Genomic DNA, 18,765 nt, shown 5'->3' with positions numbered 1-18,765 from the left:
CTTTAACCAGTGTCATGTTGTCATTATTTTCCCCAGAACAGAAGTTAAACTAACAGGTCTCTAATTATTTGTGTCACCCTTTGAACCCCATTAGTCAATTGGGGATACATTTGCACATATCCAATCCATGGGGACCTCCCCTGACTCTAAGGATGCTCTCATAATTATGGCTAAGGGTTTGCTTACTTCCCTTGCTGCCTCCTTCATTATAACTGGATAGAGTCCATCTGTCCCAGGTATCTTTTTTTATGTTTAAGCTCAACAATTTCTTCTCCACTTTGCTCTCAGTTATCACAAAATCACTTAGCTCCGTGTTAGAGGTTGATAAACTTCTGGCATTCCCCTCCTTGAATAATTTCTCATGTGTGAATGTACATGCAAAATACTCATTCAGTTTATCTTCATGATTTTTCTCATCAACAGTCGAACCACCAACATCAAGGGGAGCAGTTTGATTCATCCCCTTCCTTCTAGAATTCACATAAGTAAAGAACTCTTTGCTGTTTTTCTTTGCTTCCTCTGCCAAAGATTTCTCGTAATCTGCCTTCACCTGCCTAACCTCCTTTGTGACTTGATTACAGACTAGCTTATATCTGTGATAGGCTTCTGTGTCGCCTGATAATTTATATGTATCCATGCATTTTTCTTCTCTGCCACGAGCCTCATTAATTCATCAGACATCCATTTAGGCCTGAACATATAAGATAATTTTTGATTACAGTCATTTTGTTCGTTGCAAAGGAAAGGTATTGCATCAGATAATGTTTCTACTGCATCAGACAGTAATTGCAATGTATTACATCAGCCGTTTCTATAAATACAGCATTGGAAGGGTGTACACGCTCATTAGTATCCTGTTTTGCAGAGGTGTAAGCATGGCTCCATACGTTCAGTTGACACCAAGAAAAAAAAGTGTAGCTGTTGCTCTGTCCCAGGAAGGGCTTTCTACATGTGCTATCGCTGATAAAATAGGCTGCCACCATTCAACAGTATCCCGGATGCTGAAATAAAAGCATGAAACCACTGATGTTTAGAGAAGACCTGGATCAGTCCGTAAGAAAGTGACTACACCTTCCCAAGATCGATATTTGTAACGGCTATTCCTTCATAATTGCCATGCTAGTGCTCCTAATCTAAAACTGGACTTTGAGATGGCCTCTGGTTTTGAAACAAGTGTACGAACTATCCAAAGATGGCTTTCGGAATGTGGTCTGCATGCCTATTGGCCCAAGAAAAGAAGCAACTTGCTTTGGCTAAAACGCATGTTTCCTGGACAAAAGAGCAATGGGACACCGTCATCTTTTCTAACAAATCGAAATTCAACCTGTATGGCTCAGATGAGAAGCGATATGTTAGAAGACAAAAATCGGAGGCATTCCTGACTGCATAACATCAACTATAAAGTTCCCCACTGGTCAGATGGTCTGGGGATGCATAGCAAGCAAAGCGATGGGGCAAATTAAGTTTATTAATGGAATGGTGAATGCAGAAACCTACACTGCTATCTTGGAGGAGTGCCTGAAATCCGTTATTAGGGATCACCACACAGACTTCCAAAACTGCATTTTTCAGCAGGACTCAGCACCTTGCCACACAGCAAAATTGGTAACTTTTATGCTATTTAGATTTAATGGTGAGTTTTTCTTGTCTCACAAGGCTTAAAACCTATTTACACCAATATTTTCCCTCATTTTGCTCCCTTAAGGTGCAGTCATACCTCAGAAATGCTGGCATTACAGTGTGGGACTGGCCCTTCAACAGTCCAGATTTGAACTGTATTGAAAATTGCTAGTACATAATTTCTCAGATGAAGCCAACAAGTAAGATTCAGCTGCAGGAGAGCATTGTAAGGGTGTGGTACCACGAAATTGGGCAACCGTATATCCAGAAGTTGATTAACTCTATGCCAGATCGTTGCAAGGCTGTAATTGCAGCTAGAGGAGGAACAACAAAATATTGAGGCCTTATTTTGCTGATTTACAGTACATAATACTATTACATTAACTTGTCATTTCAGTTTGTACACATAAATGCAATGAAATGTGTTTTGTTGTCATTTGCATGATTTCTCATATTTCCATTAATTATGCATTTTACCTTTTCGGAAGATATTTATGGCAATTAGGTATATCAAGTGGAGACTTTTTTTTTATTGGATTTCATTCACAGAGATACATATCCCATTTAACAAATGCATTTTTAACATATCTTCAACCTACAATGCAGCATAAAACACATTATTTATTATTATTATCAGCCGTATGGTGCAAGGAAGCCTGAGGCTTACGCTGCACCAGCCAAAAGAAATTCCCGAGTTACCCTGATAGAGAGAGAGAGAGAGAGAGAGAGAGAGAGAGAGAGAGAGAGAGAGAGAGAGAAGGAATCGCCAAGAAAGAGAAGAATGATAATATCCAGCTCAGGACCCTGGGTGTGCCAAGCCCATACTCACCAGATGTGAGCCCCTAGACTCCCAGTTAACCGGCACTCATGGGGATTGGTAGGTGCCGGATAACTGTAGTTTCTGGTTTCTTGAGAGTTAATATTAAAAAAATACTTGACTATTATACTAAGCTCAATACTTAGAAAATTAAGACAAACATAGACAAAAATTTTACTAAAGAAACTGAGTTTTATTATAGAAACTGCTTTTTGAATACAGTAACTTACAAAAAAACACACTCAAAACTGTTGCAGTAGGTAGAGAGTTTACTGGATAGACATTGCATGAGGATAGTCAGGATCTGCTGATGTAGGTGGGACAGGATCAGGAGGGTCTGTAGATGGTTTTGGATCTGCATCAGTAGACAATATTGTGCTGCCAAACTTGCTTTCAGCATTCTTCAAAAATGAATGAATATCACCTTGCTTTGAGGTCTTACGTCTCTCAGACAAAGTCAAGTTATGCATGATGTGGAGCTGCATAAGATGCTGAGAAGTGAAGAAGAGTTGCTGTTCTGCAAAAGCTATTAAAGTTTCAAATGCTGCAGTAGCTCTCTGCTAGGATACTTTTCCCACCTGACACACATCGTCATCGCTTTCTTCCACCTCTGCCACTTTCTTTTTTCCATGATTCACAACAGCTTCTATAATGTCTTCTGTATTCAGTGTATAAGTTACTGGTATATCTTCATCCACAAACCAGTCGTCAACTTCATCTCGAGGCAAATTTATTTCGTCAACTAACTCGCAGATTTCATCATAAACAGTGCTATTGACAGCTGCACTATTGCCTGGAAACTCCTCAAATTCGACGGAGGAGGACTTCTCAAATATCACAGCTGGCCACAACTTTCTCCAACATTTCCGTAATGTTTCATTTCTCACAGCGTCTCAAGCACAACTGATAGTGTAGATAGCATCTTTGAGGTTATATTTCTTCTGAAAATCCAGAATTGTCCCGTCAAAATTAGTCATTTTCCACATGAAGTCGCAGCTGTAAAACATTTTTATGTTTTGCATCACCCCCTGATCCATTGGTTGGATCAGACTTGTGATGTTAGCTGGTAGATAACACACGAAAATGTTGCCATTAACTAGCTCTTCAGCAGGAGGATGTGCGCGACAGTTATCTAAGAGCAACAAAACTTTACTATTCTCTGGTAATCCTTTCTTTCGTAAATTTTCTTTAACACTATGGACAAACGAATAATGAAACCATTTGGTAAAGATTCCTGCGTCCATCCAACTGTTACTCTGTGCATGTTAATGCATGGGAAGGTTACTTACGCCTTTAAAGCATGTTGGTTTAGCAAATTTGCCGACCACGCACAGCTTTACCCTATGATTTCCTGATGCATTTGCACAAACGAGCACAGTTACATGCTCTTTATTTTGCTTAAACCCATGAGCTACCTTCTCATTACCACCAGACAAAGTAGAATTAGGTAGACACTTCCACATTAGTCCTGTCTCATCTGCATTATAAATCTGTTCTGGGGTCAAGTCATTTTTTTCCACTATTTCACTAAACACCTCACGAAATGAAGCTGCAGCTTGAAAATCAGCCGATTTCTGCTCCCCTGACAAATCCAGCTTACGGATGCCATGATGAACCTTGAATCGAGTAAGCCAGCCACTTGAAAATGAACATTTACCTTCAATTTTCATTTTCTCATGAAATTCTTTCACTTTTTCTTGCAACATGGGTCCAGAAATGCAACCACCCTCGGATCTTTTCAGCAAAAACCACTCATACAGGGCCTAGTCAAGCACTTCCATTTTCGGTGTGTGAAGAGTATGATGCTTCTCTATACTCTTGTCACTCTCAGACTTGGCATAAAATTCCTCTATTTTCTGAGACTGAGCTTTAATGTCATAGATCGTTGACGAGCCAACATTAAATTCTTTCATGAGCACCGCACAACTTTCACCTTTCTCAAGCCTCTTGCATATTTCCATCTTCTGCTTGAGGATAAGCACTACATGTTTATGCTTACTTGCTACCTGTTTCGGCATACTAGGGGTTGAAAGAGAACACAGAATTTGAATAACAATAAATCAACCGGTATATTTACACAGTGAATTGTCGGGAGTGAGAGACAAACATGCGATGAGGGATGTGCGTGCGAGTACTCACAGTGCAAAGTGGCGCACCAAGTTTGAATCATTTTATCTAGAAATTAATATGTATTATTTTAATTTTTCAACTACCTACTATTTCCAAGATTATTTGCCAGTTGCTTGAATTCCGGTTAACGGAGATTCGACTGTATTTGCAAAATTCACAAGTGATGCATTTTTTTTGTCCACCACTATGATTATGGTAAAGATATGCTTACTTTTTTTTGCTGCCTCCTTTGATTTGCCAAGGACCCTGATATTTCTGGGTCCTTGGCAGATCTATCATCAGACTATACAGAACTGTTAACAGTTAGTCACCCTGCCTTCTGTGAATATAGAACAATCTTATTTAGCAATAGAACAGTCTTATTCAGACAAGCCCGAGTGAGTAGCTATTAACAATTCCTGTGTGATGTGATGATGGGAGTATGGCAAGGATCCTGAAATATCATCTTTGTAATAAGTTTAGGAATTAGATCAAAGTACTTAATTAATAAACTTATTTTGCATTATCCATCTGGTAAAACAGTGATTTGTTTAAAAAAATTTATTCCTTACTTTTAGCTCTAACAACATAAGGGAGCACAAATTTAAATTGAGTAAGGATGGTTGCAGGATAGATGTGTGGAAATTTGCTTTTGGCCAGATGACAGTTGATTGTTGGAACAACTTTCCATCTGGTGCTCTGGAAGTAGGAAAATCAAATAAATTTAAGTGAGAATTAGAATTATTGCAAATTATCAGAGGGGATGGACAGATAATGTGGCAAGTTTTTTTTTTTTGGCTGATGCTATATAACCTTGCTTCTTTGCATCATTTGCCAATACTAATGTAATTAATTAATTATCAGCATTAGAACTGTGGTTTTTGCACTTTCTTTTTCAAATTAATCACATTTATAACATTTAATTGATTAAGTTGACCAAGTTTTTTAACAACTTAAAATTCTTTGTAAACCATTCTTACAGCATGTTCTTTTAACTATTTTTGCATTCCATTTTTACTTTTTAACTGATTCATATGTTGCTTTTTTACTCATATATTCATTTTATATATATTTTTTATTCATATATTTCTTTTATATATATATATATATTTTTTTTTATTCTTTTAACCATTTAAACATAAATTTAAATTGAAAATATATTTCTAAAAAATGAAGTTATGTAACTGCTCTATCTGCTTTTAACATTTACTTGATATTTTAGATAATCTTCAAAAAAAAAAGAAAAGCAGAAGTATAAATCATCAGAATTTTGGATATGATTGCAAAGGTGGTCGATGTGGTATGTTTCAAATGTTTTTCCAAAATTAATTTTCATACTTATAAATGAACTTGGATGCATTCAGTAATATGGGATGTTTAAAAACTTCTTTTATTTATTCTAGATAAAGTAAGGTAATCATGGTCACGGGGTCAATTTTGTGCCCACCCCCCCATTTTACTTCATTAGCTTTACTGTCTGGGGGATTTGTGAAAGACTCCAGAATATTATTGTGTGAATAGGGTACATAATACAAATCTGAAATCACCTCCAGGTGATAGAGGAGATCTTCAAGTTTTAATTGACCAATTGGAAAATGTGTTATTTGTTTTTTTTTTTTTTTTTAGGAGCATTGGCAACTAAGGCCATATTGCTCCGGGGATATGCGGTGGTCATTCCCTGACCTTTCCGCATCCTCCATATTTAGTGGTCATGGGCTTGAACCCCGGTCTAATCAAGAAGCGTGTGCTACGCACTGCTGCTCCTGCCCACCTGGCTACGGAGGCGCTGGAAAATGTGTAAACTGCAGTAGCATATATTTCTTTTATATATATAAAAAATGCGAAGGAATTTTCTAACCTTGTCTCACAGTGCAGTGCACACTTTGATTTGACAAGCTACAGTCTTCTGCCACCACTGTTATACATAAATTTCGAACATGGTTTAAAAAGAAGAATGAATGAAAGAATGAATTTTCTGTAAATTCATAAAGAACTTCTGTTAGTGCAGTCACCTTGGCTGGGGTGGTAGCCAAACTAGAGTTAATGAGGGTGTAATGGATCTTGTTCAAGAAAGTTTACTCAAAGCCCAGGGAAATTCATACAGTGTACCAGCCATGAGCTTAATGTGCCAAAGTCACCATTGCATAATGTGTTATGTCACTATCTGAGGATGAAACCATACTAGTTACAGGTTGTACAAAAGTTTTCGTTTAACAACAAAATTAAGATGATGGAATTTTTTTTTTTTTTTTTTTTTAACTCGCGGTAGACAGTGATAGTTTTGTGGAACTAATCATCTTTAGTGACACATGCACTTTTCACACAAGTAGGAAAGTAAACAAGCAAAATATACTCCATATGGGGGCACAGAAAAGCCTTGGGAAGTTTTGGAATACCAGTGCAATGGTCTGAAAACAGATGCCTTTTGCATGATGAATTGTATGCATATGGGCATACAATTCATCATGCAAAAGAAGCTAAGCAGATGACAGTAAAAAAGTAAAAAGTAAAGTGCAACCATTATCAACCCACTGCAGGATGGAAGCCTCCTCAACAATTCATGTTGAGGGAAAATGGACCATAATCTGCCACGCTGGTCCACTGTGGATTGGCAGATCGACCGTATTCAGCAGTCAGGGGCTTGAACCCCAGTCTACTCAAAGAGCGTGTGCTACTGCACTCCCGCTCCTACCCACTCGGCTACGGAGGCCGTTCAGGTGACAGTAAAGAACACCAACACGAGAACCATGGGAAACGTTGGCTAACTTACACAGAAAATTAGTTTCCCGACACTGCACTCTAGCACTGCTCGCTCGGTAAATAGACAGTAGGTGTTATCGGTGTGGAGCAGAAGTTGAGAATGATATATTGATTGACAGGTAGGAATGGCAAATGATGTGCTGATTGGTGTGTGAACACAACAGACAACAACATTGGTTTAGTATCACTTGCCCTAATCTCAGAAGCACTAATTGTCACTTGCCTTAATGGTAACTTGCCCTAATGAATGCTTTCCATAATGGTGAAAAAAGGACAGGTTACCTCCACTTGAATCCCATGGGAGCTTGAAGCCCTCCCAAAGTGGAGTAACCCGACCTATTTTCTTTAGAATCATGGGTGGACTAGCGCATAAATTGTTTATTAACAAAATATAAATTTTTTATTACTGTATTTTTATTTTTAAATACACTGGCACGGATACACATATATAATGTCAATCAACACCTCAATAGCTATTCACAATATATATAAAGAATCTTTCTTTCTTTTCCTATTTTTTCCTAACCTAGCCTTTAAGGTTAGGTCACGAAATATAAGGAAACCTTTTCTATTATTTCCTAACCTACCATTTAAGGTCAGGTTATGAAATAAAACAAAAAATAAAGAAACCTTTTCCTTTTTTTTTTGTAACCAAACCTAAATCAATAATATAGTAAAAACAGTCATGAACTCAAAAAATTTGCTTTTAATAATGAGAAAAAAAAAACATGATGAACATAAAAATGAACGGAACGGAACTTTATCAGAAAAAAAAAAAATTCATAAATACAAATCATAGATGGACTTCAATAGCTATTCGCAATTTGAGTAATAATATTTTGAAAAGTATCTTCATGATTTTTCCCATAAATTTTATTCCACATATATTCATTCATGTGACCTGTCAACATATCTTTACAGTTGCCATTTATTCTTTTAGTCACACTTTTTAGTCTCTTCCACTAGGCTTCAGTGTTATTCGTATGTGTTCGTCTGTGGATCTACAAAATGTTTCTTGTGTTTCACCATTAAATGTTTGTAATTCTCTTTTTCTAAGGCCGTAATATGCCTATATCCACGCCATTCATCTGTTTTGATGGTAGTATATTTCTTCACTACTTTTCTAATAATGCGTAAAACAGTTTTTGCTTTCCGATTTTTTATGAATTTCATGAAGACAAATTTTGATTTACCTTCAAATACTCCAAACACCCATTTCTTCTTAGCAGTTAAATTTAGTCCTCTGTGATGTTTTTGGTTTTACCAATACAGTTTCGTCTGCTTCTACAGTTTCCCCTGATACACCCAACTTAATGGATTTATTTAACTACTGCAATTTGCAACTATCTCTTAGTTTCGTATAAAACTTAATTGCTGTTACTTTTGAAATATCCAGATTGAATGCTGTCGTAGTTACTAACATGAACATTGACCAAAAGTATATAATATACATCATTTTTTAATGGAAGTTTTGTATTTTCCATAAAACTATATTTAATTAAACTCGTACAGAACATTTTTTACAATACCAGAACTTTCCGCATGACTGTTCATGATTCAATTAATTTAAAATAATCGTTGCACTTAAAATAGCACAATTTCGGTTTTATTAATTTAGTTTTCATCAAAAAATCAAGGAACATTTTATTTTCCTTACAAATTTCCATCTTTAAAAGATTCATTGCTACTATTACCTGTTTACCATTCATTACAAAACTAATTATGTGCCGTTCTTTACTCATAAATACATATCATAATGCCAACCAATGACTACACAGCAGCTTGTCTGTTATGTCCCCTGCCAATCATTAGCATTTAGCATTAGCATATGATCCAAGAAAAAGGAAGCTTATGCAGCATCAGCCAAAAAAAAAAAAAAACCCTCCCATTTCACCCCTCTGTTCGTTCCAAATACCTGTCCAACTCAGCCCTAAAATTATTTAGGCTATCAACTTCCACAACAAAGGATAGAAGTCTGTTCCACCAACCAGCTACCAGCTGGCTAAAAGTAAATTTCCACACATCTATCCTACATCTGTCTTTCCTCAATCTGATCTTATGCCCTCTCAGGTGATTATTCTGAGTAAGAGGAAGAATCCCATCGGCATTGAGCATGCTCAAACCTCAAGATAGAGGTGTATCTGATATACACCTCTATCAGATCACCTCGCCGGTGCATAGTCTCCAGACACTGTAATTTGCAAAACTTAAGCCTTTCTTCGTAAGAGCACCCCTTTGGTCCATTCACTAATCTTGTTGCCCTTCTCTGTACTCGTTCCAGCAGTTCTACATCCTTCTTGAAATGAGACCTCCAGACTTGTATACAGTACTCAAGGTGTGGCCTGACCATTGCCTTATACAGGGGAATAATCACCTCCTTATCCCTGCTAGAAAAATTCCTGTATATCATTGACAAGACACCATGAGCTACTCTTGCAGCCCATCTGCATTGCTCAGAGAACTTCATATCTGCCTGCATAATTACCCCCAGGTCCTTTTCATTTTCTACCACTGTCAGTGTAGTACCACAGAGTTGATACGTTGGTCTGGAGTTGCTGTTTCCCATATGTAGTACTTTACATTTGTCAGTGTTAAACTTCATTTGCCACCTCTCAGCCCATCTGCTCAACTTTTCTAGATCCTGTTGCAGCAGCAGCATACTGCCATTAGTTTCCATAACAACCCTGCCAACCTTCGTATCGTCTGCAAACTTGGACATTAAGCTTGATATACATCATCAATATCATTTATAAATACAGACAACAACAATGGACTCAACACTGAACCCTGAGGGATTCCACTCATAACATTAGTCCACGATGAGCAGTGTCCATTGATTACCACTCTGTCTTCTCCCACTCAACCATCCCTTTATCCATTGCAGCAGTTTGCCTCCAATGCCACACTGCCCCAATTTGTTCAGCAGTCTTTCGTGTGCAACAGTATCAAAAGCCTTTCTAAGATCCAAATATACGATATCAAAGTTATTCCCTGCATCCAGTTCCTTTGTGACCACATCATAGTAATAGTAGTAGTGGCATGTGATGCAAGAAAGCAAGTGTATTGGCTTATGCAGCATCAGCCAAAAAAAAAAAAAAAAAAAAATCACACCATTCCCTCCAAATGCCTGTCCACTTCCTCCTTAAATTTATTGAACCTATCAGCTTCCACAATGAAGATGGAAGTTTGTTCCAGCAATTAACCACCCGCTGGCTAAAGGCAAATTTCTGCAAATCTATTCTACATCTGTCTTTTCTTAATTTGAATTTATGCCCCCTTAGGTTTGTAATCTGAACAAGTTACAAGTGGAAGGATCCCATCAGAATTCAGCGTGCTCAACCCATTCAAGGCCTTATACACCTCAATCAGATCACTGCGCAGGTGCCTAGTCTCCAGCCACTGCAGTTTGCAGAACTTAAGCCTCTCTTGGTAAGAGGATCCCTTCATTCCCCTCACCAATCCAATCTTGTTGCCTTTCTCTTCACATGCTCAAGCAAATCGACATCCTTCCTAAAATGAAGCCTCCAGACCTGTACGCAGTACTCAAGGCGTGGCCTGACCATTGCCTTATACAGAGAAACAATCACCTTCTTTTCCCTGCTAGCAAAATTCCTATATATCATTGACAAAACCCTGTGACCTGCCCTGGCAGCCTGTCTGCATTGCTCAGAAAACTTCATTTATGACTGCACAATTACTCCCAGGTCTTTTTCATTTTTACCACCTTAAGTGTAGTTCCACACAGTTGGTACTTTTCTCTCGGGTTACTTCTACCCATATGCAGTACTTTGCATTTGTCAAGGTTAAACTTCAGTTGCCACTTCTTAGCCCATCTGCCCAAATTATCTGGATCCTGTTGCAGTAGCACACTGCCATTACTGTCATTAACAACCCTGTCAACCTTTGTATCATCTGCAAACTGCGACACTAAGCCTGATATACCTTCATCAATATCATTGATAAATATACAAAACAATAGTGGACCCAACACCGAACTCTGTGGGACTCCACTAATAACATTAGTCCACGAAGAGCAGCACCCATTGATTACCACCTTCTGTCTTCTCCCACTTAACCATCCTTTTATCCATTTTCGCAACTTACCCTTAATACCATTCTGTTCCAATTTGTACAATAGTCTTCCATGCGCAACAGTGTCAAAAGCTTTTCTGAAATCCAAGTATATGATATCAAAATTATTTTTTGCATCCAGTTCTTTTTTACCACATCATAATAACCAATCAAATTTGTCAGACAAGACTTTCCCTTAACAAATCCATGCTGTGTCTGAATTATTGCTGCAGTCTTGTTTAGATGATCCTTTAATGCATCTTTAACCAGTGGTGAAATGATTTGTCCGACGCCGCAGCCAAATCAGCAATTCCCAAAAATAACCGCTGCCTGTCAGTCCCCTATACAGACTACAGGCAAATAATACACGAGAAGATACATTCCCAATGGCAGGATTCGTGGAATAGACAGACTGTGAATAAATTATATCATATAAAGCCTGTAATTGAACCGTGGCAGTCTAGTCTGCGCAGGAATCATAAGGAGGAAGTTGTTCTTGCCCGGACCCGCATAGGACACAGTCATTTAACTCATTCGTTTCTGCTGAGGACTGATGACCCTCCTATGTGTGAGTCCTGTGTCACAATTTTAACAATAAGACGCATTTTAGTTGAATGTCCAGATTTTAGCAATATCCATTTTACCGCTTTTAATCATCTGACTGAGCCGTATACACTCAGTCAGATTTTATCTGACAATGACCATGTGTCTGCTATTTTTAGTTTTTGAAATCAGTAAACCATTTTACCCGTATTTAAAAAATCAACTCTTTTAATGTTTCTTGTTTACTGATATTTGCCTTTTACCATTTATACTTGTTTTTATACTTTGACTTAGTGACCTAATTCGTTAGGCCACTAAAAAAATTTTATTTTTTAACGACCAGGTTTTGGCGCATTATAGCCTTAGTCGCTACTGCGCCAATAAAACCCAACAACAAACAAACAAACAAACATCTTTAACCAGTGACTCCATTATTTTACCCGGAACAGAAATTAAACTAACTGGTCTGTAATTACTCGTGTCACCCTTCGATCCCCCTTTGTGAATTGGGGATACATTTGCACATCTCCAGTCCGTGGGAACCTCCCCTGAGTCCAAGGATGCTCTCATAATTATGGCTAATGGTTTGCTTAGTTGCTTTGCTGCCTCCTTTAATATAACTGGATAGATACCATCCACCCCAGGTGCTTTTCTTATGTTTAACTTCAACAGGTTCTCCTCCACTTTGCTCTTAGTTATTACAAAATCATTAATTACTCTGTTACAATTTGATAACCTGCAATTTTCTAACTTTAATAATTCCTCATGTGTGAATGTAGATGCAAAATACTCATTCAGCTTGTTTGCTATCTGAGCAGGACCATCAACAGTTGAACCATCTATGTCAAGTGGACCAATCAGATTCATCCCCTTCCTTTTAGAGTTTATATAAGTAAAGAAATCCTTGCTGTTTTTCATAACATCTTTTTCCAAGGATTTCTCATAATCTGCCTTCGCCTGTCTAACCTCCTTTGTGACCTGATTACAGACTAGCTTATATCTGCCATAGGCTGCTGAGTTAATTGATAATTTATATGCATCCCATGCATTTTTCTTATCTGTTACGAGTCTCATTAGTTCATTTGATAACCATTTAGGCCTAAACCTTGAACAATATTTCTTAATAGGTATGAAACTTTTAGTAGCATCCACGATTAATTCTTTGAATGCTTCCCACTTAGAATTTACTGTTGGTAACATCGTCAGTTGATCCCACTGTACAGAATTTAAAAACTGTCTGAGACCACTGTACTCACCTTTACGGAAGCAAAATCCCTTTCCTTTACCCCTGATGGTAATTAAATCTATAAATAAATCCCACATCAGTACAATGTGATCACTGCAACCTAGTGGTTCCTTTATCTGGAAATTCTTAATACACGAATGATCACTGCTTATTACCAGATCAAGAGTATTACTCTCTCTGGTTGCCTCTCAAACATGCTGCTGCAGAAAACAATTATCCATTAAATCCACAAAATCTAACTAGTGTTTGAGTGACAACCCACAAGTTTCAGTTAATATCTGTGAAGTTAAAATCCCCCATTTTAAGACATTCTGATTTACTAGCCCACTCTATTTCTCTGTACAATTGTTCATTTTACTCATTCGAGTCATTAGGCCTATAACACACTCCTACTCTTATTTTTGCTTTCGCAGTGCTTATGTCACACCAAACTGACTCCACAGTGCACTGTTCATCTATGTCAACTGGGTGAACTTTTTTTGATTTTATGTTTTTCCTAATTAACAGCATAACACCTCCTCCCTTCCTATCCTGTCTATCCTTTCTGTACACATTGTACTCCCCAAATTCCAGTTCTGCATTCCTTATATCTGGGTGACACAACGTCTCTGCTATCCCAACAGTATCTGCCTTTGATGTCTTGACCAACACTTCAAATTCATCAAATTTATTTACTATACTTCTAGCATTGGTATACATGCAAGCATACATGCACCTATTCCTATTCCTAGTTAGCCTAACACATCCCATATACCCACCTATTTCACGATGACTGCCATCCGTCCCTGAAACCCCCAACAACTCTCGCTCCAGGTCGCTACTTATTCTGATAGAAGTTGTGCAAGAATCACCTTCACCTCTGCCTGCGGCTACTGGTAAACTATTATTCCTTGTATCCCCTCCCAAGCTAGTAGTTTTCCGACCCACCTAACACTGCCTCAATAGCATCAGCAAATATTCTTGCACCCTTTCTATTTAAGTGTATCCCATCCCTGTAGAAGCAGTCTCTCCTGTTAACAAGTACAGACCAGGCTGAAAAAAATTCTACCCCTTGAGCCTTGCACAATCTTTCCAGGACCGAATTGATCGACAAGGCTCTCATCATACACTCCCTCCTATCGTGTCTGGGCCGAATTGCAGACACTTTCAAATTCAACCCTAATTAACGCCTTTTGTTCAACAGTGACCTGTACTTGTTAAGTAATTCTGCCTGTCTCCTATTCTCAATATCATTAGTGCCAACGTGTACAACTATATCACCTTTTGTGTTTAAAAGATGATATCCGCTCTACAACATCATCAACCTTTGCACCTGGCAGACATCCTGGTCCTGTTCCACCTATTCTTTTTACAAAGCATGTTCCCCGTTTCCCTGACAATAGAGTCACCAACAACTACTAGTTCCTGTGGGACCAGCGCATTCTGTCTTGGGGTTGCCGCTGTTTCGCGCAATGACCAAGTGCAAGCTCTGGTGTTGATGTAGGCAGCTGAGAGCTTGATGGGCCCCTCGATTTAGATCCTTCGAGGGCATCCACCCTGTCCTTCAAGCTCTCATGTAGGCCCATAAAAACACTGAGTTTTCGCCTTATTTCCTTACGTCGCGCGCACACACACAAAGACATCCCCCAGGCAATATTATGTTCTGTTCCAGAGAGTTCGGCAAGCATTTCACAAGTTGCACATTTTTATAGGCTGTGATGCGTTAGAGAATTGCCCCCCCCTCATTTTTCCCCCAAGTCACAGCACTCCTACCACTTTGTGCCCCTTGCTTTGCTGCTCTAGTCTGGGGCATGATATTATAAATTAATAAGATCAATAAATTTAAATAATTAAATGTCACTACTACGCTATCTAATAGAAACAGTGATGCGTATTACGCTATATAATTATACGTTAGAGCTACTTAATTAACACAATTAAAAATTTGAATTCCCTACCACTCTATACAAAAATGATGGCTGCAAGATTCGAATGAAATAACGGTTTTACATATATTAAGTAGTAATCTACAAAAACTCTTTATCTAAATTAAAAATAACCAGCGTAACTATAATTTTAAGACTACGTATAAAGTATAAAATAACAATTAGGTAAATATAAAGTTAAACACTTATCGCATTTTCGGAGCCTGTAATTCACAGCTGTAATTTTTAAAGAGCAATCAAATTGGTCAGGCAAGACTTTCCGTTAACAAAACCATGCTGTGTCCAAGCTATAACTGAAGTCTTGTCTAGATAATCCTGCAGTGCTTCTTTAACCAGTGCCTCCATTAATTTCCCTGGAACATCATAAGTTGGTTCCACAGTATAGGTTAAACTAACAGGTCTACAATTACTTGTGTCGCTCTTTGATCCTTCTTTGTGAATTGGGGTCACATTTGCATATCTCCAGTTCAAGGGTACCTCCCCTGATTCCAAAGAACTCTCATATTTATGGCTAAGGGTTTGCTTACTTCCTTTGTTGCCTCTTAATATAACTGGATAGATCCTCCCCCCCCCCAGGTGCCTTTTTATTTTTATCTTCAACAATTTCTCCTCCACTTTCGTCTCAGTTATTACAAAATCGTCTAGCTCACTACCAGAGTTTAATTCACCTCTGGCATTGCCCTCCCTGAATAACTCCTCAGGCTTTGTGTGAATGTAGATGCAAAATTCTCATTTAGTTAGTCAGCCACCTGAGCAGGATCATCAACAGTTGAACCATCAATATCCGTTGGACCAATCTGATTCATCCCTTTCCTTCTAGAGTTTACACAGGTATAAAACTCATCTGCCTTTGCCTGCCTAATCTCCTTTGTGACTTGGTTACAGACCAGCTTATGTCTATCATAGGCTTCCATGTCACCCATTAATTTATATGTATCCCATGCATTTTTCTTCTCTGCCATATGTCTCATTAGTTCATCTGACATCCATTTAGGCTTAAACAATATTTCTTAGTTGGTATGTAAAGCCTAGTAGCTTCCAAGATAAATTCTTTGAATGCTTACTGTTTTGAATTTGCTGTTGGTAACATCGTAAGTTGGTTCCACAGTATAGAATTTAAATACTGTCTCAGACCACCGCAGTTGCCGTTGCGAAAGCAAAAACCCTTCCCTTTACCCGATGGTAGTTATCACTTTGAGTAAATCCGACTTCAGCACACTGTGATCACTGCCACCTATTGGTTCCTATATCTGCAGATTCTTAATGCATGAAGAATCACTACTGATAATCAGATCAAGAGTATTACTCCCTCTAGTTTCCTCCCGAACATGCTGATGTAGAAAACTATCATTCAATAAATCCACAAAAGCCTTGCTAGTGTGTGAGTGACCAACCCAAAAGTTCCAGTCAGTATCTGGGAATTTAAAATCCCCCATTATAAGACTCACTGATTTACTTGCCCATTCCTGTACAGTTTCTTGTTATACTTATCAGAGTCATTAGGCCTATAACACACTCCTACTCTCAATTTTGATCTCCCAGTGCTTATGTCACACCAAACTGACTCGACACTGCACTGTCTAGCGATGTCGACTGGCTTCACTTCCTTGGATTTTATGTGTTTCTTAACTAATAGCATAACCCCTCCTCCCTTCCTATCCTATCCTTTCTGTACACATTGTACTCCTCAAATTCCAGTTCTGCATTCCTTATATCTGTGTGACACCACGTCTGTGATATCTCAACAATATCTGCCTTTGATGTTTTGAGGAATACCTCAATTCATCAAATTTATTCACCAAACTCCTAGAATTGGTATATATGCAAGTATACATGCACCTGTTCCTGTTCTTAGCTACCCTAACACAACCTATGTGTTTACTTGTACTGCACTGACTCCCAGCAGTCTCTGAAATACCATGCATCTTGTTTTCCAGGCTGCTGCTCATTCCAGTAGAAGCAGTGCAAGAATCACTTTCACCTCTGCCAGTGGCTACTGTTAATCTATTAGTCCTTGTATCCCCCCACACTAGCAGTTTTCTGACCCACCTAACGCTGCCTCGATAGCATCAGCAATTATTCTTGCAACCTTTCTATTTAAGTGTATCCCATCCCTGTAAAAGCAGTCTCTCCTGTTAACAAGTACAGACCAGGCTGAAAAAAATTCTGTCCCTTGAGCCTTGTAATGCCTGCTTGTCAATCAATATATCGTTTTTGACTTCTGCTCCAGACTGATAACACCTACTGTCTGTTTACCGAGTGAGCCGTGCTAGAGTGCGGTATCGGGAAACAAATTTTCCGGGTAAGTTAGCCGACATTTCCAGTGATTCTTGTGATGGCTTTCTTTACCTTAGCCAAAGCGAATTTACAGGCATTGTTTATCTGCGCATATTACACAATTTCCTTATACACCATCTGCAGAATGACAATGATGATGACTTGATTTTCCAGTACAATGGAATTCTACCTCATTACCAAAAATAAATTTTGTGCATACCTTTTGCATGGTGTTTCCTGGGAAGTGGACTGGAAGAAGAGGACCAATTTTGTGGCCCTAATATTTCCTGACTTTCGATTTACTCTCTGGGGGATATGTGATAGGTAATGTGTATAGTAATAGTATTTGCCACTTAGTGTAAGGAAACTATAGGTTTTTGCTGCACTTGTTAAAAAAGAAAAAAAAAAAAAAGAGGTGTAGATAAGAAATTACAAATTATTTACTTCCCTTCTGACACAGGTAACTCTTCAGTTGACCTTTGAATCTATTTAAATTGTCAGCCTCAAACTGCCTGTGAGGGCAACTTGTTCTAGCAATTAACAACTCGCTGGCTAAAAGAGAACTTCCTGCAATCCAATCTAAACCTCAACCTCTGTGATTTGAATTTATGACCCCTAGTTCTGGAATTCTTTCTAACAGTGAGAATTCCCCCTTCATTCGTTTTACTAATTTCTCAGAGTCTTATAAACTTTAATCAGGTCACCTCTGAGATGCCTGGTTGCCAAGCTCTGTAGCCCACATAATCAGTCTTTCCTCATTTGGCTATCCTTCTGCTGATCTCATCATTCAAGTTGCCCATCTTTGAATCCTTTTAAGAAGCTCAATGTCCTTTGTCAGATGAAGTCTCCATACTTGAACACATGTATGTTCAAGTATGGACATACGTGAACATATGTGGAAAAAAAAAGTCACGAGCTAGGGTTGAGTTTGAAAGTATCCGCAATTCTGCCCAGACGTGATAGGTGAGAGTATACGATGAGAGCTTTGTCAATCAATTCGGCCTGGACAGATTGCACAAGGCTCATGGGGTAGAATTTTTTTTCAGCGTGGTCTGTGCTTGCTAACAGGAGAGACTGCTTCAACAGGGATGGGATACGCTTAAATAGAAAGGGTGCAAGAATATTTGCTGATACTATCGAGGCAGTGTTAGGTGGGTCGGAAAACTGCTAGCTTGGGGGGGGATTCATAGACTAAAAGATTAACAGTAGCCGCAGGCAGAGGCAAAAGCGATTCTTGCACTGCTTCTATTATAATTAGCAGCAGCCTATAGAGCAAGTTGCTGGGATTCATCATGAAACAAGTAAATAAATGGGCTGTGTTGGGGTAACTAAGAGTAAGAACAGGTGCATGTATACTTGCATGTACACCAATGCTAGAAGTATAGTAAATAAATTTG

The 18,765-nt window shown here is 38.5% G+C and overlaps 1 protein-coding gene across 1 annotated transcript in view; it reads left to right on the top strand.

Moving 5' to 3' along the window:
- The window catches only part of LOC150083193 (queuosine-tRNA galactosyltransferase-like), a 374,131-nt gene that overhangs the window by 21,519 nt on the left and 333,847 nt on the right, over window positions 1-18,765 (top strand). The window contains exon 2 of the mRNA XM_090377897.1: window positions 5,769-5,846. Within this exon, the coding sequence (XP_090234023.1) occupies window positions 5,823-5,846 (24 nt within the window). The 5' untranslated portion in view covers window positions 5,769-5,822. The remainder of the gene's footprint in view (window positions 1-5,768; window positions 5,847-18,765) is intronic.

Source organism: Mastigoproctus giganteus, chromosome 7 (genome assembly GCF_048544385.1).
Source record: "Mastigoproctus giganteus isolate SK-2022 chromosome 7, ASM4854438v1, whole genome shotgun sequence".
NCBI lineage: Eukaryota > Metazoa > Arthropoda > Arachnida > Uropygi > Thelyphonidae > Mastigoproctus > Mastigoproctus giganteus.
The sequence above is the reverse complement of the archived record's forward strand: the minus strand, read 5'-3'. Positions and strand labels throughout refer to the sequence as shown.